The sequence below is a fragment of the Sminthopsis crassicaudata genome, chromosome 6 (genome assembly GCF_048593235.1).
Source record: "Sminthopsis crassicaudata isolate SCR6 chromosome 6, ASM4859323v1, whole genome shotgun sequence".
NCBI lineage: Eukaryota > Metazoa > Chordata > Mammalia > Dasyuromorphia > Dasyuridae > Sminthopsis > Sminthopsis crassicaudata.
Window position 1 is genome coordinate 207,003,872 of NC_133622.1, and position 23,139 is coordinate 207,027,010.

Consider the following 23,139-nt stretch of genomic DNA (forward strand, 5'->3'; position numbering starts at 1 on the left):
AGTCTGTGATTCAGCGCTTACCTTTTACATATTTAACATGATGAAGATGAGAGTCTTCATTATTTTTAATCTGTGATCATACATTTTCCCAGCACAAGTACAAAAAGATTAATAGTTGCAAAATGCTTTAACATTCTCACTTTGTCTTTTAAAAAATACATATAAAATAGCAGTTACAGGTATTGTTGTCTACATTTTACAGAGGGAAATTACTTGGTTATAGTCACATAGCTTCTGTCAGGTTGGAATCAATTCTAGATCTCTCCTAATTCAAAAGGTTCAACATTCTTTAGTGCACCATGCGAACTCTCAACATAGGCATTTGGCAATTTAGTTTTGTAAAATAATTGTGACTACTATAGTACTGCTTATCATGGTGTGATAAGCCCATGGTGTGGGCTTGTTCTAGCTTTCAAAGTTCTAGCTTTCAAAACTGACTGGTCTTTGTATGAGAGCCACTCCATCTAAATTCATAGAGGCACTGTTCTGAATAGGTCAGAGTTGGGATGAAATTTTTTATCCATTGCACTTTCTCAAAGATCATCTACAACATTATCAGAGTTGTCATCTGTATTAGTGGAAGGAGTAGTGAAGGAACACTAAGAACTTTAAAAAAAGGCCTGGTTCATTTCTTTCCAAGTGTATAATACCTTTTTTTCTCCAGCATTGTGTACTTATCATTTAAGGCCACCCCAATCCTCTATCTCCTTTTAAATTCCCATAGTATTATCCCTGTTCAAAAACTCTCATCATTATGTATATCATCAGTAAACAATCAGCATAGATTGAGCTCACAATTGCAGAACACCATGCTAGATTAGGGACGTAACTCAGGGGCTTGGACAGTTAGGTGGGCAGTCAGAACATACTCTAAAAAGATACTAATCTCCAACAATATGACAGACTTCCAGGAAAATGTGTATGCAAAGTAAATACACAAGGAAATTTTGGATGTTCGCTGTCATAGGAGTGGGGCATGAGTGTGAGGAAAGTGGTATATGAATAGAGCTTTGAATGAATGAAAGGAATCTGTACATAATAGATCTGAAACTCATATTGTGAAAGGGATTAAATGTCAGGAAAGAGTTTGTATTTTATCCTAGAGGCCATAAGGAATCCCAAGACCTTTTGGAGAAGGGGAGATGTAATAGTCAGACCTATGCCTTACGGGTATCGCTGCCATCTGTAGGGAGAATACATTTGAGAGGGAAAGCATTGAGACAAGGGAGTAATCAGGAAGCTGCAATAATGGCTTAAGAGAGAGGTGATGAGAACCTAGACTATGCTTACGAGGAGAGTGACAATTTTGTGGTGGTAAAAGTAACAAGATTTAGTAATTGCTTGGTGTGTCAGGTTGAGGGAGAGTGAGGAGTTGAAAATACCTCTCAGCTTGTAGATCTTTGTGAATAGAAGAATGACTGCACCTTGAAGAGAAATAGGGAAGTTTGTAGTATCATCTATCCATATCCCTTTTACTCATTATGGATGGTACCCCAAGACTCTTCTAGGCAAGTCATGATATCTCAAAAGAGAGACTATACCTGGAACATGATCTCACTGAGATAGTGTAGAGTAGAAAGAGGGAGCCTAGAACATGTTTATTATAGAATGTTTTTATTTTTTCTTGTACTCCGAAGTATATAGTTTTTATAAAATAAGTATGAGAAGGGGAAAGATGAGTAGTATTGAGTAATTAAAAATGAAAAGAATGTTTCATTTTTTCAACATATAATTATAACTCCAATGTTCATTAACATAATCATGGCATATCTTTTAGTTGTGGTGGAAAGTAAATTTTAGATTGCGTCATTTGAATGTGGTTACAGATTTCATTTTAATTCATTTTAATAATATATATATATATTTGGTAGGCTGATTTATAAGTGAACTTTGTAAATTTATTTCATATTAACTAAACTACTAGTTTATTATTATAAACATGTTAACTTAAAAAAAACAACCTCTATTTCATACTGTAATAAATACAAATAAGCTTTAGCTATATCCCATAGGATTTTGGGTAAATTATAAAAGTTTTGAAACTTTACACAACTTTATTTTTATTAACAAAATTGGAAGTGCTCTTGGAAGCAATAATCAGATATTATAATAATTTCTGTTTTTCTTTTAGGCTGATCTTATAAATGAACTGTATCAAGGGAAGCTGAAGGACTACGTGAGATGTCTGGAATGTGGTTATGAGGGCTGGAGAATCGACACATATCTTGACATTCCATTGGTTATCCGACCTTATGGTGCCAGCCAGGCATTTGCTAGTGTGGTGTGTACCTTTCAGCTGACTGCTTGTGTATCCATACACAGAATACTTAATAGCACAGTGGTATAATTTATTTTAAGGTAAGTATCATCCTAGATCCTCCCTCTTGGGTTGTTAGTCATTCTGCAGTTAAGCTAGCAAGATCTAAAAGATTTTTGACCCTTCAATGAGTCCTAATAGTGCATGTATATAAAGGAAAAGAAATGCCAATGTACTGCCTCATGGCTAAGGGTTTTATTCTTTCCAATAGGAGATTAGATTAGTTTCATTGTAATTTCTTATTTTAGTTAACCAGTTTATAAGTGCTTTTTTTGATGCATCCTTTCTATTTTTGCAGGGGGAGGTGGGAAGTAGGACTTAGAAAATTGGAAATTGAACATTTTTTTTCTTGTAGAAACTGGCTAAATTTTCAGAAAATATATTCTCTCTTTTTGAAACTCAATTTAAATTTAAAACCACAGATTATACATGTACAAAAATGGAAAATGTGATCATAGACTTGATTTTATTTCTTAAAGGCAAAGTTCTCATCAGCTTGATAAACAGGTACTAATTTTCCAATTTGGGGGTTCTAGACCTAATTCTTGTGTCTATATGTATCTAATAGCTATTTAATTTTTCTTAACCTATTGGTTTTTACTCTCTCCTCCAAAGTAAAGTTCTGGAGGAGGAAGAGAGTTAAATTTGGGAGGCAGGAGAGGAACAATTGTTAAGGAGGTGAGATATACTGCAAAGAAGTTTGAGAATTTTCTTATCCCTTTTAGACATTTTCACAAATATTACCTATTCACTGAGAAAATTAGCTGTGACTTAAGTTTTTGTGTCAAAAGCATCATCTGTATTTGATAGTAGCCTGCTTACCAGTGGTATCCTGCTCTGTAAATAATTTCTGTTATTCCAGGCTACAAGACCAACTTTAATTTGGAGATTATCCTGACATATCCTGGCATATTTATTAAAGAATATATTTTTTAAATTTTTAGCAAGTTTTCCTTGAAGTGGTTCTAGAAAGGAAAGCTAAATATGTGATTCATTTTTAGTTCAATGTTACTTTAAATTTATTGTTATTATAGGGATTCCCCTTTCACTTAAATTTACTGGGAACAGATATGAAATAAATCTTTCTTTAAAAAAAAGTATTGTTTGAAAGCACAAACTTGAATTTCCAAGCAAAATATAATGTGCAAAAAAAGAAGCAATGATTTCTGGAATAGGACTAATGTCTTAAAGGTTTACATTACGTTGTTATTCATTAACTCCATTTACCATATATTTCTAGTATTTGTTGAGCACCTAAGTATCTAGTTTTATGGTGCTGAGGGACACACAAAAGTAATATAATCTCTCATATCCCCAATGGGATTATAAGCTTCTTCTATGGCATACACCTATAGAAAAATAACAGGAAAAAACTGCATATGATTATCAGAATGTGTGATACAAACCATAAAAAGATCAAAGTGATCAATGATAGTTGCATATATATACACACATACAATCTTATTCTTTATCTCAGTTCTTGCTTATAGCCTGAGAAATAAACATTCCTAGTACATATATGGGAATGAGAATCCTTTGCATTCCACCTTCACATAGAATTCAAACCCAACACAGATTTTATTTTATAGCCTTTAGCCAGAGTTTGATTGTACCTGAACCTTCAGATCACCTGTAAGATTGTTAGTTTGAGAGATCTTTGTTCTGTGGTTGGTTTTGGTTTGAGAATAAGGTTGATATCCTCCCCAAATAGGCTTTTACAGATAAAACTGACAGACTACCAAGACTGCTAATCCAGTGCTATTCCCTGGTCCTCCTTAGTCCAGGTTACTTTTTAAGTAAGGTACAAGGCAAAGTTTACAGTTAATTCCAGTCTGCTAATTACCCATCTGTGGGTGCCAGAATGTGAGTTAGTACACTGATTTACAAGTAAAATAATAGTCTGGGCACTGTGGAAACTGCTATTTGAAACTCTTGCATTAATTGATATTTGTTTTAGCCATTTCAGAGAGCTTGTGTACTAATATATATATATATATATATATATATATACACACACATACAAACCATAAAGAAGTTCAGAGATAAATGGTTTACTGTTGTTGTTTTTATTATGATTTTCCTAGTAAAAATAAGCCACAATGTGGAAGGTAATTTCAAATGCTCCAGAGCAAGCAATCCAGACCATTTTCTCCAGTTTCCCTACTAAATATCTTTCTGGTTTTTATGAAACAGTTTTTCATGTTCCCTTTTATTTTAGATTTATTGAAATTTGTTAAAATCATCTTATCATTTTGATTTTGAACATTTACCCAGTTGGACTTTATGTTGATAAGTAAGATAACTTGGCTAAGTCTTTTGGTTTTATCAGTTGGTTATCCTGCTTGTTTGCCTTCTTAGTAGATATTCATTTAGCTCTGTAGATTTCAACAGTGGAGAGATATGGAGGATACTTGCTTTTGGAGAAGAGAAAAATCGCCTGTTTCTAAGTGGAATTCCCTGAAGGTAGTATCCTCCATTGATCCCCAGATGGTGGTGGTGATGGTGGTTGTGCTAATGGTGGTAGTAGTGTGGCAGTGGTGGTGGTTGTAGTGGTGATAGTAATATGGCAGTGGTAGTGGTAGTTCATTGGAATTGGACATCACAGCTATGAAGCAGTATGTAAGCAGGTTTACACACATGCGCTAATAGGGCTTGTGGAAGGGAACCTAAAACTTATTAGACTTTGCTAGTATCTCCTGAGGGAAATTGCAGCAGGCGAAACTACCCAAGATAGGGGTTCTAAGGAGGATACTACCTTCAAAGAACTCTAGTTAGAGGTAAGTGATTTCCCATTGTTTTATGAAGTGTGATATTAGATGTTTAGTGTTTTGAATCAGCATGAGTTGTCATTACATAGTGTTCAAAGTTAGGGCTATATCACTGCTTGCCATTGTGTACTTTTCCAGTATTATGCACATTTAAGAATTTGACTTCTTAAATGTACATAGAGGAACTTTGCAGAGTATTATGCAATTCTTTACATTATCAAAAATAATTTCTGCCTCCAATTTGAATTTGCAATCTTAGTTTCCTGGCTTCCTTACTGGAATTTGGTACATTTGTTTTATTATATGTTATACATGTTCCTTTATCATCTTAGCTAAATATGATCTATATCATTTAAATTCATAGATATTTAAAATAACCTATGTAAGACATTTTAGTTTTTAACTAGTTTCCTTGTAAAAACATGCTTTTTACTGCTCATCAGTGAAGGATAATGAAGAAAGTAGATGACTCAGCACATGAAACTGGAAACAAAATGTGTATTTTGAATGCTCTCCTTTGTTATCTCCCCTTTTCTAATTACCTGTTCCCTCAGAGCTCAATTGGCATACCATATCTTACATGATATAATTCCTGTTTCCCTCAACTATAGTACCTCTCCCCTAAAATCAGATTGTATTTATTTTCATGTAATTAATTATGTGTGTATATGCTGTTCTCTTTTATAAAACAGAAGAGCCTTTAGGGCAGGAACTGTTTATTTTTTTCCTTTCTGTCCCTAGTAGCTAGCACAGTGCTTGATACATAATTGATGTTTAATAAATTTGCTAGTTAAAAAAAATCTAATCAGAAAAAGAATATTCAAAGATCTCTCACACACACATATATACATATACTGTATGTTATGAGAATATGAGATTTGAGGTAAAATCATAAATTGTCCCAAGACCAGCTAGTAAAATAATTAATGTTGAATTCTACTTTTTATTGGAAAAATTACCCATCATCCATATAGATTTGTTGCTATTGTATTTTTTTCTGTCAAAAAATAAAATGATAATTTCAGGTATGTTGAATAAGAGAAATGAAATAAAATATTTGCCCTGCACATTGAATAACAGTAAATATGTAGAACACTAATATTCAGAGATAATATTATCTGTATTTGTGTCTTGTTTTTTTTTTTTTTTCCTATAAAATAGAGATAGCCAATGCTCTTTTCTATAGATAAAAAAATGTATGGAGATTCTAACTTTTACATTTCTCCCCTAATCTCTGATGAGGCTTTGAGAATACCCAGTTCCAAAAAGGTGCTAGTTTTCTTAGCTCATTCTATAAACATGAAGGAAAAATGCTAACTTTTCTGCCAAAAAAAAAAAGGAAAGTGTATAAATGTAAAACTTTGTCAGAAGCTTAGTACATGATTTTTGTGAATTTTATAAGCACAAATAAATATGTAAAGATAAAGAAATCAGAAGAAATCAATTATTTTTCTAGGCCTTTGGTAAGCAGTGAAATCCTTAATGATAATAGTGAAACATTGTTCATAATATTTCATTCAGTATTTGACAGTCCATAGGGACATCACTTTTATTTTAATACATAAAATATATCCTGGTATGGTCCTTTGTTGACTTGCACATCACACTAAGTCTACATGAATTTGCATTACCACTTTTGTCCATTCTTTTCATCATTTGTGTGACTAGTTTCTAAATGGTTTTACTTGTTTCCAGAAGTTTCTGGTTTAAACTTAATAATTATTAGAGGATATGTAGTATAGATAATTTATAGAGGTTGAATGAGTACCTGTAGTACATTTTGTGGTAACCTAAAATAGCATGAACTACTCTTACCATTACTAGCCATTTTATGCTAGTATTTTATGCTTTTAATGATTTTTATAGTTTATAATAGCTAAGAAGAAACTTAATCAAGATTTGAAGAATTTAGTGGCAAAAGCCTTGTATTTCATATAAGTTAAGCACATCTGGAATCTATTTATAGTATATCAGGCTTTCTATTGCGCAGTCTTCAAATGGCAAAAACTTCTAGAAAAATGCATGTATTTTACATTTTCAAATGTTTGTTACTCTTGTTTTGAAAGCAATATTTTGACACCTTATGCAATTGATAAATTGCTGTCATCAGAGCAATAGTAAACTATTGAAAGACTATGATTTTTCCAAAACTCCTTATTTGTAAATTATCTGAAAATTATTTAAGTGATAACTAATTTTGCTTCTTTGGTCTTTTATATAGAATTTGGCCTTTTTTTTTTTCAATCTTGAAAAATATTGTAGGGGAGATAATTTGGAAAAATCTCTTAAGACTCTAAGAACTCTTGATTATGGAGAGAAAGCAGGGTCTGTAAAAACAAAAAAACCTGAAAATAGGTGTTTTGTTATTTGTTCTTAGTGCTTCCCTGTGTTCTGAGAAAGAAATGGAGGGAGAAGGGATGAATTTGGAGGCCTTTTGAATACCTCATATCCTTGATCTCTTTCCAAAGTGGGATCCATCAAACAACATTTAGATAGTAATCTTATAAGCTGTGTGCCAGCCATTTTGCAATTGGTGAGTCTATTATGCCAGACCACATGCCCTTTTATTCTGCTTTTGAGGAACAATTTTTTCCATACTAAGAGAAATTACTTTGAAGATAAAATGTGTGTATTAGTGCCCAGTTTTCTTTAAATTGATATCTTACTAATATGCATTTGTCTATTCGTATTTCTGCTTTAATAGGAGAGGGGGAACAGATAACTTCAAATGGACTTTGAGATGAGATTAGATAAAATATTTCTTAAACTCTTGTTAGCTCTGCCAGGCAGAGATTTTGAAGCTAAGCTCATTTTTTATGTTAAATGAGCTGTGTCTTTTAGAAAACTGGAAAAATTATTAATGTTGAGGACTAATTCAGAAGTGGTCTGCTTTTTTCTTAAGAAAAGAAAACTTGTTACTTCTGTTGACTGAGAAACAATCTTGTAATAAATTTTAAATTATAGAAACACTTGATATTTTAGTTTTTACTAGTATATGTGATTATGGATAAAAGGTCTGGTTTTAGTATTGAAAGTCTATTATTGAATTTTCTCATTATAAAGGTAATTTGCATCATTAAAGAGTATTTAATTATATCCCATTTTGAAATACTAATGCTATCCAAGAAGTGGGGGGGGGGGTGAATGTGTATCTATATGTTTATCTAAATATATATATAAACATGCATACATATATGTATAAAATATAGCCAAATACCTCCTTTTCTTCTGAATTTATTGTGCATAAGATGAAATACTGGAAAAGTGATTCGTGTTTTAGAAAGATAAAACCCTTTTAAGATGGAAGGAATGGAGTCTGCAGTTGGTAAGTTAGTAAAATATCATGTTGCATGATGAATTATACAAAAATTGATTCCAGAGAAATTACTGTGGTGTGCAAAATAACAGGGGCTTTTAAAAATGAGAAAGCAGGTGATACCTTGTGGATATTTCTGATGCTGAATGAAATATGATGCTAGCTAAGTCTGTGACCACTTAGTTCTAGGTAGAAAAGTTGAGTTTTCTTACTAGTTCCTAATAATTTTCTTTGTACCTCTCAGGTTTCTGGCCATTCTCCTTTTCAAAATCTTTAGTATAATTGTGATGTCTGTTCAGGCCCTAGTCATTAACCTATTTCTTTAAAGTAACAACTGTAAAAGAATATATTTCTTTCACTAGGAAGAAGCATTACAAGCATTTATACAGCCAGAAATCCTGGATGGCCCCAACCAGTATTTTTGTGAGCAGTGTAAAAAGAAGTGTGACGCGCGGAAGGTAACTGCCACTTGTTCAATTTAATCATATCGGTTACTTGAAATAACACTTCATATTCAATAGTGGTTTCTTTTTAGGGCCTTCGTTTTTTGCATTTCCCATATCTGCTGACTCTCCAGTTGAAAAGGTTTGACTTTGATTACACCACCATGCACAGGATTAAATTAAATGACCGGATGACTTTCCCAGAAGAGCTAGATATGAGTACATTTATTGATGTTGAAGATGAGGTAAATATAAATTTTTTTTACAATGTTCTATTTTAAATTTGACATGTTTTTAAAGTTCCTCTATATAGGCATGAGAATATGCCAATTATCACAGAATTTAATACTTTGATGAACAGTCTTTGCTTCCCTTTAATTTTTTGTTTTAATGATACCAAAGCTGAAGAGAATATTTAACTTTATGAGAAGTTTTTCTGCTCACCCTTGGTGAACAGTTTGTAATTTAAATTAATATGTTTTTGGAAGTAAAATAAACTGTCAGTTTGGAGTTCTCTAGTTAAGTTATTGGTAAATAAAATTAATGCACTTTTGTTGAATGGCAATTATGGTATGAGATACTATGCTAAGTACTGGGAATCTCAATGCAAGAATTTATATCTAGGCTTTGCCCTCAAGGAGTTTATAGTTCTAGTTTGATAGCTATTAAATTATCCAGGGTAAAGTTAACTCACAAATGTCTAGGGGGGAGAGTTGTCAAACACACAGTTTGCATTGTGGCCTGCAACACGCGCAAGTATGGTCCACATCAGATTAAATCATTGCAAATACTTTAGTGCTCCCCATTTCTATTTAAAGCAATGTGTGTATCCTTTCCCTTCTCTTCTCCCCCTAGTTTACAACCTCGGGGGAGACCAGTGCATTTTAAGGGACTTTTTTCTTTGTGGTTGCCTCAGATTTATTTGGGGAGGATTGGGAATGTCTAAAGGAGTCCTTCCTGGAATTTCAGCTTATGAATAAGTTAGGAAAGGTTTGTCAAAAGCAAGAACACATTGTCCACTTCACTAATTAAAATGCAAACTTCATTGGAATTTGTTAATATTTTTTTCACTTGCAACTCTCCTCTGTTTGCTTTTGTGGTGATTCTAGCCTTTTCATGAAATGAATGAAAATTTTGAGAACCTATTTCTATTCAGACTGAAATGATTGCTTTTTAATTACTGGAGATTTTTGATAGATTATATAAATGTTGTTTGGTTTATTTGCATTTCCTATAAGGACCTGATTTAAGTAAATAAAAATCCATAAATTTGCAAATGCAATTTAGCTTCTCTCAGCATATAGATAATTGTTTTCTAGAACAAAAAGTTACACTTGATCTTAGCCCAAAGATGACCTAAAATAGGTCGATCCATGGCAGTGCTTGTGTGGACTCTGCCAGCCCTCCAGAAGATCCATCTCACATGCCAACAGGCCTGGACTTATGAATGTGTATGTGAGCTGCTTTCTGCCATCCTGTAATTGGACTCTTTCTTTGCCAATCCTATGCTTCCTTGTTGCTCTCCCTTATACTGCATTGTTAGGATAAATCATGCCTTGGAAGGTGTTGATGTCTTTTGGCTCCATGGCATTCTCTCTGTTCTTTGTTCGAGTGCCTTGCCCTTCTCAGGGTATTTCAGTGTTCCGAGATTCAAAGCATGAAGAATTGAGTTCTCCCAAAGAGAACATTTATGTTGGAAATATGGGTCTATGTTACAGGGAGCTAATTCGGATGATTAAAAGGATTGCAATTTCCTAAATACAACTTATCTTTTTTCTTTTATTCAATTCTGGACCCAACTCATAATCCATTTATAGTACTTGTATGAAATAAATGTATTTATATGCCACTTCAGTTGACTGGCCATCCAACATTCATTAATTTTTTTCTATATGGATTCTGTTAGAATAATTATGGGTCTTAAGGAAGCACTTGATATTCTGGAGCTTGGTGCAATCAGCACAGTAATATCATTCAGATCATTCTGTTCTGAAATGTCTTATCAGCTGTAGACAATCCTCCATGACAGTAAAGGCTGTGCTTTTAACAAGCCTTTTGTTTTATGGTTGCCAAATAGAATTGTCTCTGTGGTTACATTTGTCAAGAAATACTATGAATTTAAGGTATGTGTGAGTAATTCCTTAAAAGAGCCTTTAAGGCTGCATTTTGTTCTACCAAGCCAAATGCATTTTTTAACCAATCATTTTTAACCAATAGGCAGTGAGATTTAATGAGATACGTAAGGTTTGTGAAACTAACACAATTATAAACTGAATAGAGTTTGTTATAGATAATAGTTTATGAAAATCTATCTGTTGCCCTTTCATATTTCTGTTAAAAATGATTTTTGATACACTATGTAGCTTTTTCTCAGAAAAGTTTTATGAAAATGAGAAAGTAGGTATATGGATTGTCCTTGTACTCTGAATTGATTCTTTTGGAATCTTAATATATAGTGTTATTTTTATTTCCCCATTTTTATTAAATCTTCTCTTCCTAAGATACATTGTAAAGCAGTCATTTGATATTTTCAAGATTGTGACATCTTCAGTGTGTTTTTTTGTTTTTTGGGTTTTTTTTGCCTGTGTACTTAGTCTGATATGCTCTTCTCAAACTTGTTCCAGGGGAACTAAAGGGAACCTACCTATTTTTGTTAGCTTCTTTCATATTGACCTTAATGACTATTTCCCCATACTGTGGCAGACTCTTTTACTTAAAGGATGGCTGAATGATGCAAAAAATCTTAAAAGCAGTGAAGAAATTTCAAGCCTATCATCATTTTCTGTGGGAAAATTCTGTTTGGCCTTTTCAAAAATGGACACAAGAAATTGACACTCTTTAGAATCTTGAGAGTCAGCCATCTCACACCAGATAATGATGTCTCCTTTGAATCTCCCTCAGACTCCTCAGTTGGGAGAATCTCTTAAATCTTTGCATGAAGTTTATTTGATTAGATTAGTGTGCATTGTTAGGGACAACCCTGTAAAGTACAGTGGGGAAAGTATCAGCTTTGGACTCAGTCATCAAACTTGGATTTAAAGCAGGGCTTTGGCCACTTACCACCTATGTGCACTTAGGTCTCAGTTTATTTACCTAGTGAGGTTTGGACTCAGTTACCTTCAAAATGCCATCCAGCCCTAAAGCTATGATCCTACGACTTTGTCTTCCTAGGTGCCATTTCTACTATTTCATTGTAGTTCTTGACAATTCAAAGTTTTAAGTCCCAAATGATTGTTATTTTGCTGTTAATAATCAATATTATCAAAAAAGATACATTTATTTTTAGAGTATTCTTGGGATGTCATACTTCACTTAAGTCTTACGGTGAGATTTATTTTTTATAAAGTATTACTTACAACCTTTTACAATCATCCTGGAGAATTTTTTAAATGACTCTGATTCATTGTTTCTAATCTCTGAGTGGTAGAGAGATAATGTTTGCCAACTAAGATGATCTGGGGGCTCTTTTTTTTTAAGCCTCTTGTTTGGCATCTGCTGCCTTCTGGTTAAACTTTTTGTAGCAAATAGTAATATTGCCATTATCTTTTTCCAATTCCCACTAGTAGTTTCTTTGAATAGGTCAAAGTCCTTCTGGTTGTTTAATATTTTTCATCTTGAATTTTTTTTCTTGATTTAGGGTTAATTTTAACCTTTTCAACTAGTCAGCATCCTGGCTACAGGAAATATGCCACCTCATTTGTAAGTTGCGTCCCTCTGGAGAAACCTTTCAATATAATAATTTATAAAATTGGGGTTTTAATAGCAAGACTTTCTCTTTTTAAATATTTTGAAACTTTGTTTTGTTTAATTTGACATTTTATGAATTGAAATACTCAACTTGAAATTGTATTATGTTAATTTTTTCAAATGGATGTATTTGTATTGAATGTATTATCACTCCATGTGGCTCATAAATTTTAAGAAGACTTTTGTTTGTTATGAAGAAGTCTCCTCAGACTGAGAGTTGTACCGACAGTGGAGCTGAAAATGAAGGCAGTTGTCACAGTGATCAGATGAGCAACGATTTCTCAAATGATGATGGGGTCGATGAAGGAATCTGCCTTGAAAGTAATAGTGGAACTGAAAAGATCACAAAACCTGGTCTTGAAAAGGTACCTTTTTCTCTGTGATGTTGAATTGAAAATGGAGTCTCTGAAACTAATTACTGCAGCTGCTAGGCATGGTGGTGCATGCCTATAATCCCTGCCACCAGGGCAGCTGAGCCTTGTGGATAGCTTGAACTCAGGAGTTCCGAGCTGCTATTAGGGCAGAGTCAATCAGATGTCTTCTCCACATCCAGCGTCAATACAGGCAACCCCTGGAAGCAGGGAAGTGAGCCAAGTTGGAAAATGGAGCAGGTCAAAGCTTCTGTGCTCATTAATAGTAGGAAGACCAGTATTCTTTCAGTCTGGTAATATAAGGAGACTCATTCTCGAAAGAAAAAAATGTAGCTGTCATAAATGATACTTTTAAGCTTTCTTTAAGAGAGCACCTCTTTGGCCAGTTAATATGTCCACACACCAATAAGAAGAAAATACAGCTATATCTTTAAAAACTATATTAGTTTAGGAAAATCAGATCTACCTTAGCTATATCTTATGAAACATCTTCAGTAGTATATTCTGCTCTGTATTGAACTATCGAACAGAAGTATCCAGATAAAATAATTTTGCCAGGAGACAATGATATTGACAGCTTTAAAACTAGCACTCTGGAGAGGCTTCCCAGAGTCATATTAAGTAAAATTTTTGAATCCAATAGAGCTTTGGGGATAATTAGTGAGAAAGGGGTGATTAAGTAATACTTATATATTGTCTTGTGCAACTTAGGTAGCTCTTCCTAGCTCTGCACTGTGTTTAGCTTTGTAATAAATACCATACCTGATTTTTCGAGGACAAACAAATAGAAGAAATGTCCTTAAGAGTAATTCACAGTTGCACATAAAGATTTGTTTTGCCCATTTTAAGTGCTATAATTCCTTTTAAATCTTCAAACACATAAGCAGAGTTCTGTGCTCAGGACTGAGAACACAAAGAATACCCAGATTTGTTTTCTTGAATGAACCTTTTTATTCTAATATGGAGTACTTTAAGATACACATCTTAAATTAATGCAAGTCTATTCTGGGCCTTTGAGATACTACTTCTTGATTCTTCTGCCTTTGTGATCATTCTTCAGTTTCTTTGATGGATCATCATCTAAATCTTATCCCTTAATTATGGGTGATCTCACGAATTCCTGTAGGTTGATTTGTCTTTTCTACATAGATGACTTCTAAATGTATATGTATTTTATTTACTTATTTTTAGCTGCCTTTTTTTAGAAATTTTGAGTTCCAAATTCCCTCCTGCCCATTGAAAAGGCAAGCAATATAACTTCCAGCTTTCAACTGTGAAATTACACAGAGCCTATTTCCATATTAGCCATGTTGCCAAAAAGAACAAAAGCAAAAAAACCAAGAAATATGAAAAAAGTATGCTTCAATATCCATTGTCTCCCTGGAGGTAAAGAGCATTTTCCATCATAGTTTTTTTGGAATTGTTTTGGTTCATTGTGTAATTCTTCTCAGGTTTTTCAGAAATTATCCTACTTGTCATTTCTTATGGTACAATTGTATTCCTTAATCATATACCATTGTTTATTTAGCCATTGCCCAGTTGATGAGTTTTCCCTTGATTTCTAATTCTTTGCCACAACAACAATAACAACAAAAGTGCTACTATAGATATTTTTGTACAAATGGGTCTTTTCTCTTTCCTTTGATCTTCTTTAGGATATAGTTGTATTGGACAGTTTTAAATTGTTCTCCAAACCAGTTCACAGCTTCAGCAACAGTACTTTAGTATAACTAATTTTCCACATCCCCTCCCACATTTATCATTTATTTCTGTATTCTTAACTAATCTTATACATATAAGGTAATGGTAGTTAGGAGTAGTTTTAATTTACAGTTTCTCTAATCAATAAAGACAAAGCATTTTTTCATGCAGCTATTGATAGCTTTGATTTCTTATCATAACTACCTATTCATATCCTTTGAACACTTAACAATTGGGAAATGATTTTATTTTTATATTATTTGGGTCATTTCCCTATTTATTTGAAAAATTAAAAATTTGCTATAAAATTTCCCTCTAGTTTTCTGTTTTCTTTCTAATTTAGACCCCATTGTTATTTGAATCCTTCATAAACTGGCTTCTTTGTACTGGTTGATGCACCTGATAGGACTTGTCTTCCTAAGGTGTGGGAAGGACATAAAACTACAATAACAACCACCAAAAAAAGCAACACTTCCCCTCCCCCCCCCCCCCGAATCATTGTCTGAATCTCCCAGCATACATTTCTTTATGTTATATTTAACTGTGACCTTGTCATAGCTTCATGATTATAATTATAAGGCAAAAATGATCATTTTTAACCTCCATATGCAGAATGCCTATTAGAGTATCTTGCACATGGGAAGAACTTATGTTTTTAATGGAACTGAACAAAGCATATCACCTCCCCTAAACCTACTTCTTCTCATCTTTCTGCTACTGCTTAGTAAGAATACCATCATCCTCATACTGGCTCAAACTCTCTTTCGACTTTGATTCTTTTCCTTTATCCTCATGTCTATTCTATTATCAGTTCCCTCCCCATTCTATTTCATAATATTGTTTGACTATCTTGACCTCGTGCATCCTGTGAAGGGTTTGTGGGGATGATGGCCTTCCTCTCCTTGCCCTTACTCCCTCCTGTGAACACCAAATGAGATGAATTCTTGAAGAGGACAGCATAGGGATGAGCTGCATGTCTCCAGCTCTTGTCCTTATAGTGAAAAGTAGGACCTGTGTGTCTGCTTGGACCTTACGGCCTTCTGACTCCTAGGCCCTGCCACCTAGTAGGCTAGTGCACACTATTCCTCCCCAGACTTTCCTCTTCTTTGTGCTGCTGCCATTCTGCCTGGAGCTGGACTCTCTTGTACATGTTGTTTCCATTAAGTATGCGTCAAATTCCTTGAAGACTATAATGTTTCCTCTTTACATCAGTATTGCTAGTGCATAATGCCGTGTTTGGCATGTAATGAGCACTTAGTAAATGCTAGTAAAAAAAAATACAAATCAAAATAACTCTGAAGTTTCTTATAAAAAAATAATATTTTTGGAGGAGTTGTAGAAGGCATACTAATAATTGTTGGTGGAGCTGTGAAATAGGTATGACCATTTTTTGAAGCAGTTTAAAATTATGCAAATAAACTGACCAAAATATTCTAACCCTTTGAACCCCAGAGCCTCCCTAACTGTGTTTATACTCCAGGGAAGCCATCAATAAGGAGAAAATCTTCATATATACCAAACATTTTTAGTAGCAATTTTTGTTATAGGAAAGAATAATATATGAAATAAAATAGATGCTTATCAATTGGGAAATGACTGAACAAATTGTGGTACTTAAATGTATTGAACCATGACTGTGCAGTAAGAAGTGATGTGCGTGATGAATACAAAGAAGTGTGGGAAGATCTCTATGAACTGATGCAGAGTGAAGTCAGCTGAGTCAAGAAAACCATATAAACAATAACTACAGCAATGTAAATGGAAAGAACAACAACACAGCAAACAAATTAAAAGTGAATATAACAAAAGCATAAAGATCAAGCAGAATTCTAAGGAAGGATATGAGAGAACACCCTCTCACATATATGGAGGTGGGAGATCCACAGATGTTACATATTGTACATGTTTTGAACTTTTTCAGTTGGTTTTGCTGATTTTTTTTTTTTTTCCCCTCTTCTAAAAACTGCTCTTGTTATATGAGATGGCTCTCTGGGATGAGAAATGGAAGAAATCCTTGAGATAGCCATGATGACCAAGAAACAGAAGGCAACAATAAAAACTAATTTTTAAAAAAGTTGTCATTGTGTATATTGTTTCCCTTCTTTTGCCTTAGTTTTGTGTATCTTTCTTTTGCCCTGTATTCTTCATTTTCTTCATAGTTTAAAGTACAGTAGTGTTATAATACTATTACATTCCCAGAATTTTGTTCAACCATTCCAAAATTTGTTGGTATCTGCTTTTTCTCGACTTCTTAGCTACTATTACCATAAAAATATTTTTGTCTTGAATGGTTAGACTATTGCATATCTCCATTAGTAGTGCCTGGTTTTCCACAGCTCTACCAACATTGACTAGACTGATCTGTTGTCCTCTTTGTCAACTTATTGATTGAGATTTGTAATCTAGGTTTCTTTGGGCTTGTTTTTCTTACCAATGGCAATATGAATCAGCCTTTCACAAAGCTGCTCATAATTTTTCTTTTGAGAGTTCATGTCCTCTGAACCACTTATCCATTCAGTAACTGTTCTTGAAAGTATTTATTCCCTATATACCTTGAATATTAAATTTTCTCTGACATACTTCATAGGAAGATTTCTCCCTTAATCAGCAATTTCCCTTTTTATCCTGATTGTGTTGATTTTGTGCACAAATTTTACAATTCCTGTAATTGAAGTTAATGTGTGTTTTGCAGTTACTTTAATCCTTGTTTGATTGAGAATTATTTTCCTTACTATAACTGGAAGGTTTCTAATCTGTTCCTCTTTAATTTTTTTTATTTGAGAAAAGATAGTCTTGTATAGTCATGAGAGTTTTTAACTGTAAATGTAGTATTAGAAGATCCAGGTAGCAGTTAACTTTGCTTGGGAATGAATATAAAGTAATTTTTGGTAAATTATTGTGAAAATCTCAAAAATAATCACACATCCAAATCTAGGGGTTCATAAAATGATACCACCTATCTCCCTGTTCTAGAGGCAGTAATTGAGATTTTAGGATAGTAATGTTGTTAAGTGTCTGACTTTGTGTGACCCCATTTGAGGTTTTCTTGGCAAAGATACCAGAATAATGGTTTGCTGCTTCCTTCTCCAGTTCATTTTGCAGATGAGGAAACTGAGGCAGACAAAGTTAAGTGGCTTGCCCAGGTCACACAATAAATGTCTAAAACCAGATTTCAGATTTGAACTCAGATCTTCCTGACTCCTGGCCTAGCAGTCAATCTACGTACCACCTGGCTGTCCTGAATTAAAGAAGAATCTGTTTTCTAGGCAATGGTGTACATTCTTCTTATTTGTTTTTACTTGCTTTGGACCACACATAGACCTGTTTTGTACTCAGTAGCTTTTTAATATGCATTATGATTAGAATGGAGGAAGTTTTTTTTCCTACTTGTCTAGCAATTTGCAGATTCTCATTATTTTCACCACCTTTTTTTTCTCCCATATAGCATAATAGCCTGAGTCTCCTAGTGGCTTTACTAAATATTAATAAAGAAGATAGAATAATAGTAAATGAGATTTTTATTTTCTCATTTTATGTTACTTCTTTGCCTTCTAGAATTCCTTGGTATATGAACTCTTTTCTGTCATGGTTCATTCGGGAAGCGCAGCTGGTGGTCATTACTATGCATGCATAAAATCATTCAGTGATGAGCAGTGGTACAGCTTCAATGATCAACATGTTAGCCGGGTAAGCAAGTACTTAAAGATGTCTGTCCTGACAAGAAAAATTGAGTTTATGTCTGTTCATAAGCAAGCAAGTTGTTGAAGGTAACTGGCAGGGATAGGGTGAGGGGGTGAAACATCAAAGACTGAGTGGAATTAACTGCTCTTTCTTTTCTATTTTAATTTCACTCATTTGACAGCTGCTAAAATTCTTTTATTTTTCTCTTTACCTAGCCTTTCACAATTGTTCCCTGATCATCTAATGCTAAAATTCAGTGATAGGCATTGACTACTGCTGAGAATTCAATTTATTGACTATTTAGACACTATCTGAAGTGTTTTCATAGTCCTATATTTAATTCTAATAGATGTGAGTGGTTATTATAATTGTGTATATATTCCTGTCTCTCTTTCTTTTCTTTTTCCTTTGGTGTGCTCATCTTTAAAAGGTTCAGCAGTTTCATTTGTTTAGTGACAACCTAAAAATTTTGCAGAATAAAATACTGTGATACAACATTTCAGATAACCCAAGAGGACATTAAGAAGACTCATGGCGGATCTTCAGGAAGTCGAGGATATTATTCTAGTGCCTTTGCCAGGTTAGTAACTTTCTAATTCTTGAAAGATCATCAACAGAATCATCAACTAGATTTGTGCATTTGGGTGGGTTTTTTCCCCTCACTTTTGTAATACAATTAACGAACTTTAACTAGCTCTTTAATTATAATAAGTCACTTTGGGAAACATACTTATTGAATAACAGAATGACTTATCAAGAGAGTACATTTTCTCTTCCCATATATACTTATGATTAGAAGAAAGTTTCACTCATTTCCAGGGCAGTTTAAGTGTGAACCTGTCTAAAAAAAAAAAAAAAGTCAATAGCATCAAGTAGAGAAGGATATTTTCTATAAATATTTGTTGACTTAATAAAATGTTCGGTCACATTTGACTTTTCTTTGTCTTCCTACTAGCTCCACAAATGCATATATGCTTATATATAGATTGAAGGATCCTTCAAGAAATGCAAGTAAGTGTGTTCAATTTGATTTTTATGAACATAGTAATAGGAACATTTTCTTGCTAGTTATAGAGCAACATAAACATTTTTCATGATTAAGTTAGTGAGTATAATATATGTAAAAAATGTCAGATATCAGGTACTTATCCTTCTGTTAATGTTTTTTAACTAGAATTTGAAATACAGTTTTATAGTGAAGACACTTAGAATAATTTTTGCCAAAATGGTGGCTAAATTTGGAAGGTAAATTGTGGGATTATTTTCATATTTTTAGCAATGGAATCCATATTCAGTTCATTGTTCTTGAAATACAGACCTTGCAACTGTTTTATAAATGAAAGTATTTTATAATGAAGTCCCTTTAGTCATCGAGTCTCATTTAATTCATCTTAAATGAGAACCAAGATGAGCTCATTCTCTATTGATTTTTTGCTCTGGAGAAGTACCATTTTAGTAATGTTTCTAATTTTAAATAGTTTTTCCTAAAATTACATTTTGCAGAAGACATTATTTCTATTTTAACATTCAAATGATAACTGATCAAAATTTGCCTCAAGTATTTTTATAAGAAATGTCTTTGGAAATGAGGTATTTGGAGTTTTCTTCCTAATAAAGCTCTGAAACAAGTAGAATCTATCTTTTACCTGGATTTATTGCACTTTGATAATGAATGGAGTTAGACAAATAAGTTATCTGTGATTGCAGCGTGCTTTTATAGTTATTCTCATTTGATTTTCCTAACAACTCATAAAAGTAGACAATGCAAGATATCAATGCCTTGGAAAGATTAATAATTCATTCACATCCCACTTTTTAAATGTGTAATAAAAGTTTTTTATTTTTTAAAATACATGCAAAGATAGTTTTCAACATTCACCCTTGTAATCCAAATTTTTATCTCTCTTCTCCCCTGGACAGCAAGTATTCTAATATAGGTTAAATATGAGCAATTCTTCTAAACATATTGCCACATTTATTATGCTGCACAAGAAAAATCAGATCAAAAAGGGGAAAAAATGAGGGGGAAAAAAGCAAACAATTTTTTTTTTTTTTAAAGGTGAAAAATACTATGTTGTGAGTCACATTTAATCCCCACAGTCCTCTTTCTGGGTGCAGATGGCTCTCTCTATCACAAGTCTATTAGAGTTGCCCTGAATCACCTCATTGTGACCAGTTTGACTTTGAGCAAGCCATTTGACGTTTCTAGAGTTTGTTTCCTCATCTGTAAAATGAAGATGTTAGACTTGATAGCATCTAACTTTTCTTATAATTGAAATTCTAGGATCTTCTAAAATCCTCATTTTGTAGATAAAAGAAACTGAGATCCAAAAAAGTTAAGTTTTTTGCCAGAGGTCACATATCAAGTAAAATGGTAGAGGTTGGGACTTGCCTCTTCACTGTCCTTCCTGGTACTCTCTTCATTACTCAAGTTATCCTGTCTGCTCTTGTTCCTTTTTCCATGCACTCCCTACAATTAAACAACACTCAGAAAACAAGCTAAAAAAGTTTTTTTAATTTCATTTTGATGCTTGAAATGTACTTAAACTTGGATAGACTAGAAAGTTTACATTTTAATTGTGTATGGTCTCTCAGTAGTCATTTTTGTTGTTTTCTTTATAGGTGTTTGGATTTTACTATTTTGTAGTTTAATTACAAGCCCCTTAGAAGTCTTTTGTGGGAGCTTTTTCCTTTCAATTTTTTAACAAAACTTTATGCAAAATACTACCTTCTGAGGGAGATCCAAAACTAATTAAACTATGTGCTCTTCATTCATGCATCTTAAAATCTAAATCAGGGAATCTGATACACAAATGTGCTATAACCATACAGTATAATATCAAAAAGAATTTTGGGGGGAGGTTGCATTAAAAGAAATTTTGATATTACTGAGAAGGGACAAAAATTTAGGCATCATGTTTCAGATTTTATAGAATTCATATTTTCTCCAGCCAGGAAATAACTGTAGTTATCCCTTTGTAACAAAGAAGACAATATTTTTTTTTTTTTTTTTGAGTCAGTGCTGACTAGAGAACGTAAAGGACTGTTACAATTCAGAAGATTTTCTTATCCATGAAACCAAATGTGAACTTCAATTTTATGGATTTATCATCTATCTCTCTATGCTAGGAACAGAATAGCCAGATCTGTGATTCCCAGTCAAATTTACTATTCTTCTTGGCAAAGAGATGGAAGATGATACTTTTTAAGAAATTATACTAGAGGGGCAGCTAGGTGGCACAGTAGATAGAGCATCAGCCTTGAATTCAGGAGGACCTGAGTTCAAATCTGGTCTCAGACACTTAACAGTTCCTAGCTGTGTGATCCTGGCCAAATCACTTAACCCCAGCCTCAGGGGGAGAAAAAAAATGATACCTAGAAGAGTTAATGTGGGATCGTTAGTAAAAATCAACACTAATAGATATCTATTTTATCTTGTTCTTTAAATATCCTGGCTACTATCTTAGCAATTATTGACAGTCCTTAGAGTAGGTCTCTGATGGAGGTAACCTAAAGGATAGGACTAAAGGAAGAACTAAAAGAGGGTAATCAGAAAGAAGGGCCTTGGAGAATTATGATGAAATGATAGAGGAAGGAACTCTGGTAAGCCTTGAGAAGATTAAATTAAATTAAAAATTAAATCTTGTCTGGTGTGTTTACCAAGCTGTCCTTCAAGGATATCTTGTTTTCTGTACGAAGCAGTTTGGCCCACTGTCTTTCACCTTGCAGGTGGACTCAAATAGTAAACATTTCTTAATCACAGGAGAGAAGGAGTGGGTCATTGCTAGCCCCTCATTCCCAACTTTCAGCCAATCATTGTTCTCTCCATAACTTAGCTATGTAACCAGTCATGTTATCCTCAGTCACATGATATCACCAATCCTATAACAGATTATATCTTTTTCTCATCTACCCTGTTCTGCTCTTTATCCTAATCTTATAAAAAGGTACTGAATCCCCATCTTGGGGTCTTTGGCCAAACCGAAGTAGTTATTGACCCATTCTGTTAGTAGGTAGTTCCCCTGTTAATAAAATGTTGTCTTGCTCAGAGAAAATGTGTCTCAGTCTCCCTTTGTTCAGTTTCAGCCTAAAGGAACCAAAGGATGGTCAGTACCTCTGTCCCAGTGTTGTTGTGAGGATGAAATGAAATAATATTGATATTAGCCCACCACCTAGCACAGAGTAATGATGGTGATGGTGGTGGTGGTGACCATGATGGTAATAGGGATGATGATGAAGAAGAGCCAGTGGCATGTTGTAAGGCTTTTAGGTTTCTGTAATATGGTTTCATGAAAGGCTTCCTGATTCATTGTAAGTTCACTCTTATTAATCACAGATCTAAAATGGAAGGGTTAAGGATAGAAATAAATTATGTAAAATATATCCAAAAAGGGTGTTTCTTTGAAATAGAGCAATTGGGAGAAATATCAGTGGACTAGTCATGGTACAAATAAATATATATGCACCTGCTCCTTTGAGAGAATTCTTCAAATGATAGGAAACTGAAGTAACCTAAAGCCAAGAAAACTGACATGGGCTTTTGGAGCTGATTAAAGTTTTGGAAAAATAGATTGCCCCTGTTGTATAATCTTTGGATTCCCATTGCTTATAGGATAAACTACAAGTTCTTTAGCCTCATATTTCAAACCATGTCCAACGTAGGTTTCCTCACTTTTCCAGCCTTTTGTTTTTTTTTCCTACCACCTCCCCTCACAAACTCAGCATTGCAGCTAAACTAGACTTTCAGCTATTTCCCCAAACCGTGTCCTCCAAATTCCACCTCCTTGTATTTTCT

General features: G+C 33.7%; 1 protein-coding gene across 6 annotated transcripts in view; it reads left to right on the forward strand.

The window, feature by feature from the left end:
- USP47 (ubiquitin specific peptidase 47) overlaps nt 1–23,139 on the forward strand; it is an 89,269-nt gene that overhangs the window by 46,077 nt on the left and 20,053 nt on the right. For 2 of the 6 annotated variants that reach the window (XM_074276781.1, XM_074276779.1), the window contains 7 exons: nt 2,132–2,281; nt 8,764–8,859; nt 8,937–9,089; nt 12,789–12,956; nt 18,219–18,350; nt 18,848–18,924; nt 19,300–19,355. In XM_074276781.1, coding sequence (XP_074132882.1) covers nt 2,132–2,281; nt 8,764–8,859; nt 8,937–9,089; nt 12,789–12,956; nt 18,219–18,350; nt 18,848–18,924; nt 19,300–19,355 — 832 coding nt within the window. The remainder of the gene's footprint in view (nt 1–2,131; nt 2,282–8,763; nt 8,860–8,936; nt 9,090–12,788; nt 12,957–18,218; nt 18,351–18,847; nt 18,925–19,299; nt 19,356–23,139) is intronic. The other 4 variants (XM_074276782.1, XM_074276780.1, XM_074276785.1 and 1 more) reach the window with 2 other exon arrangements.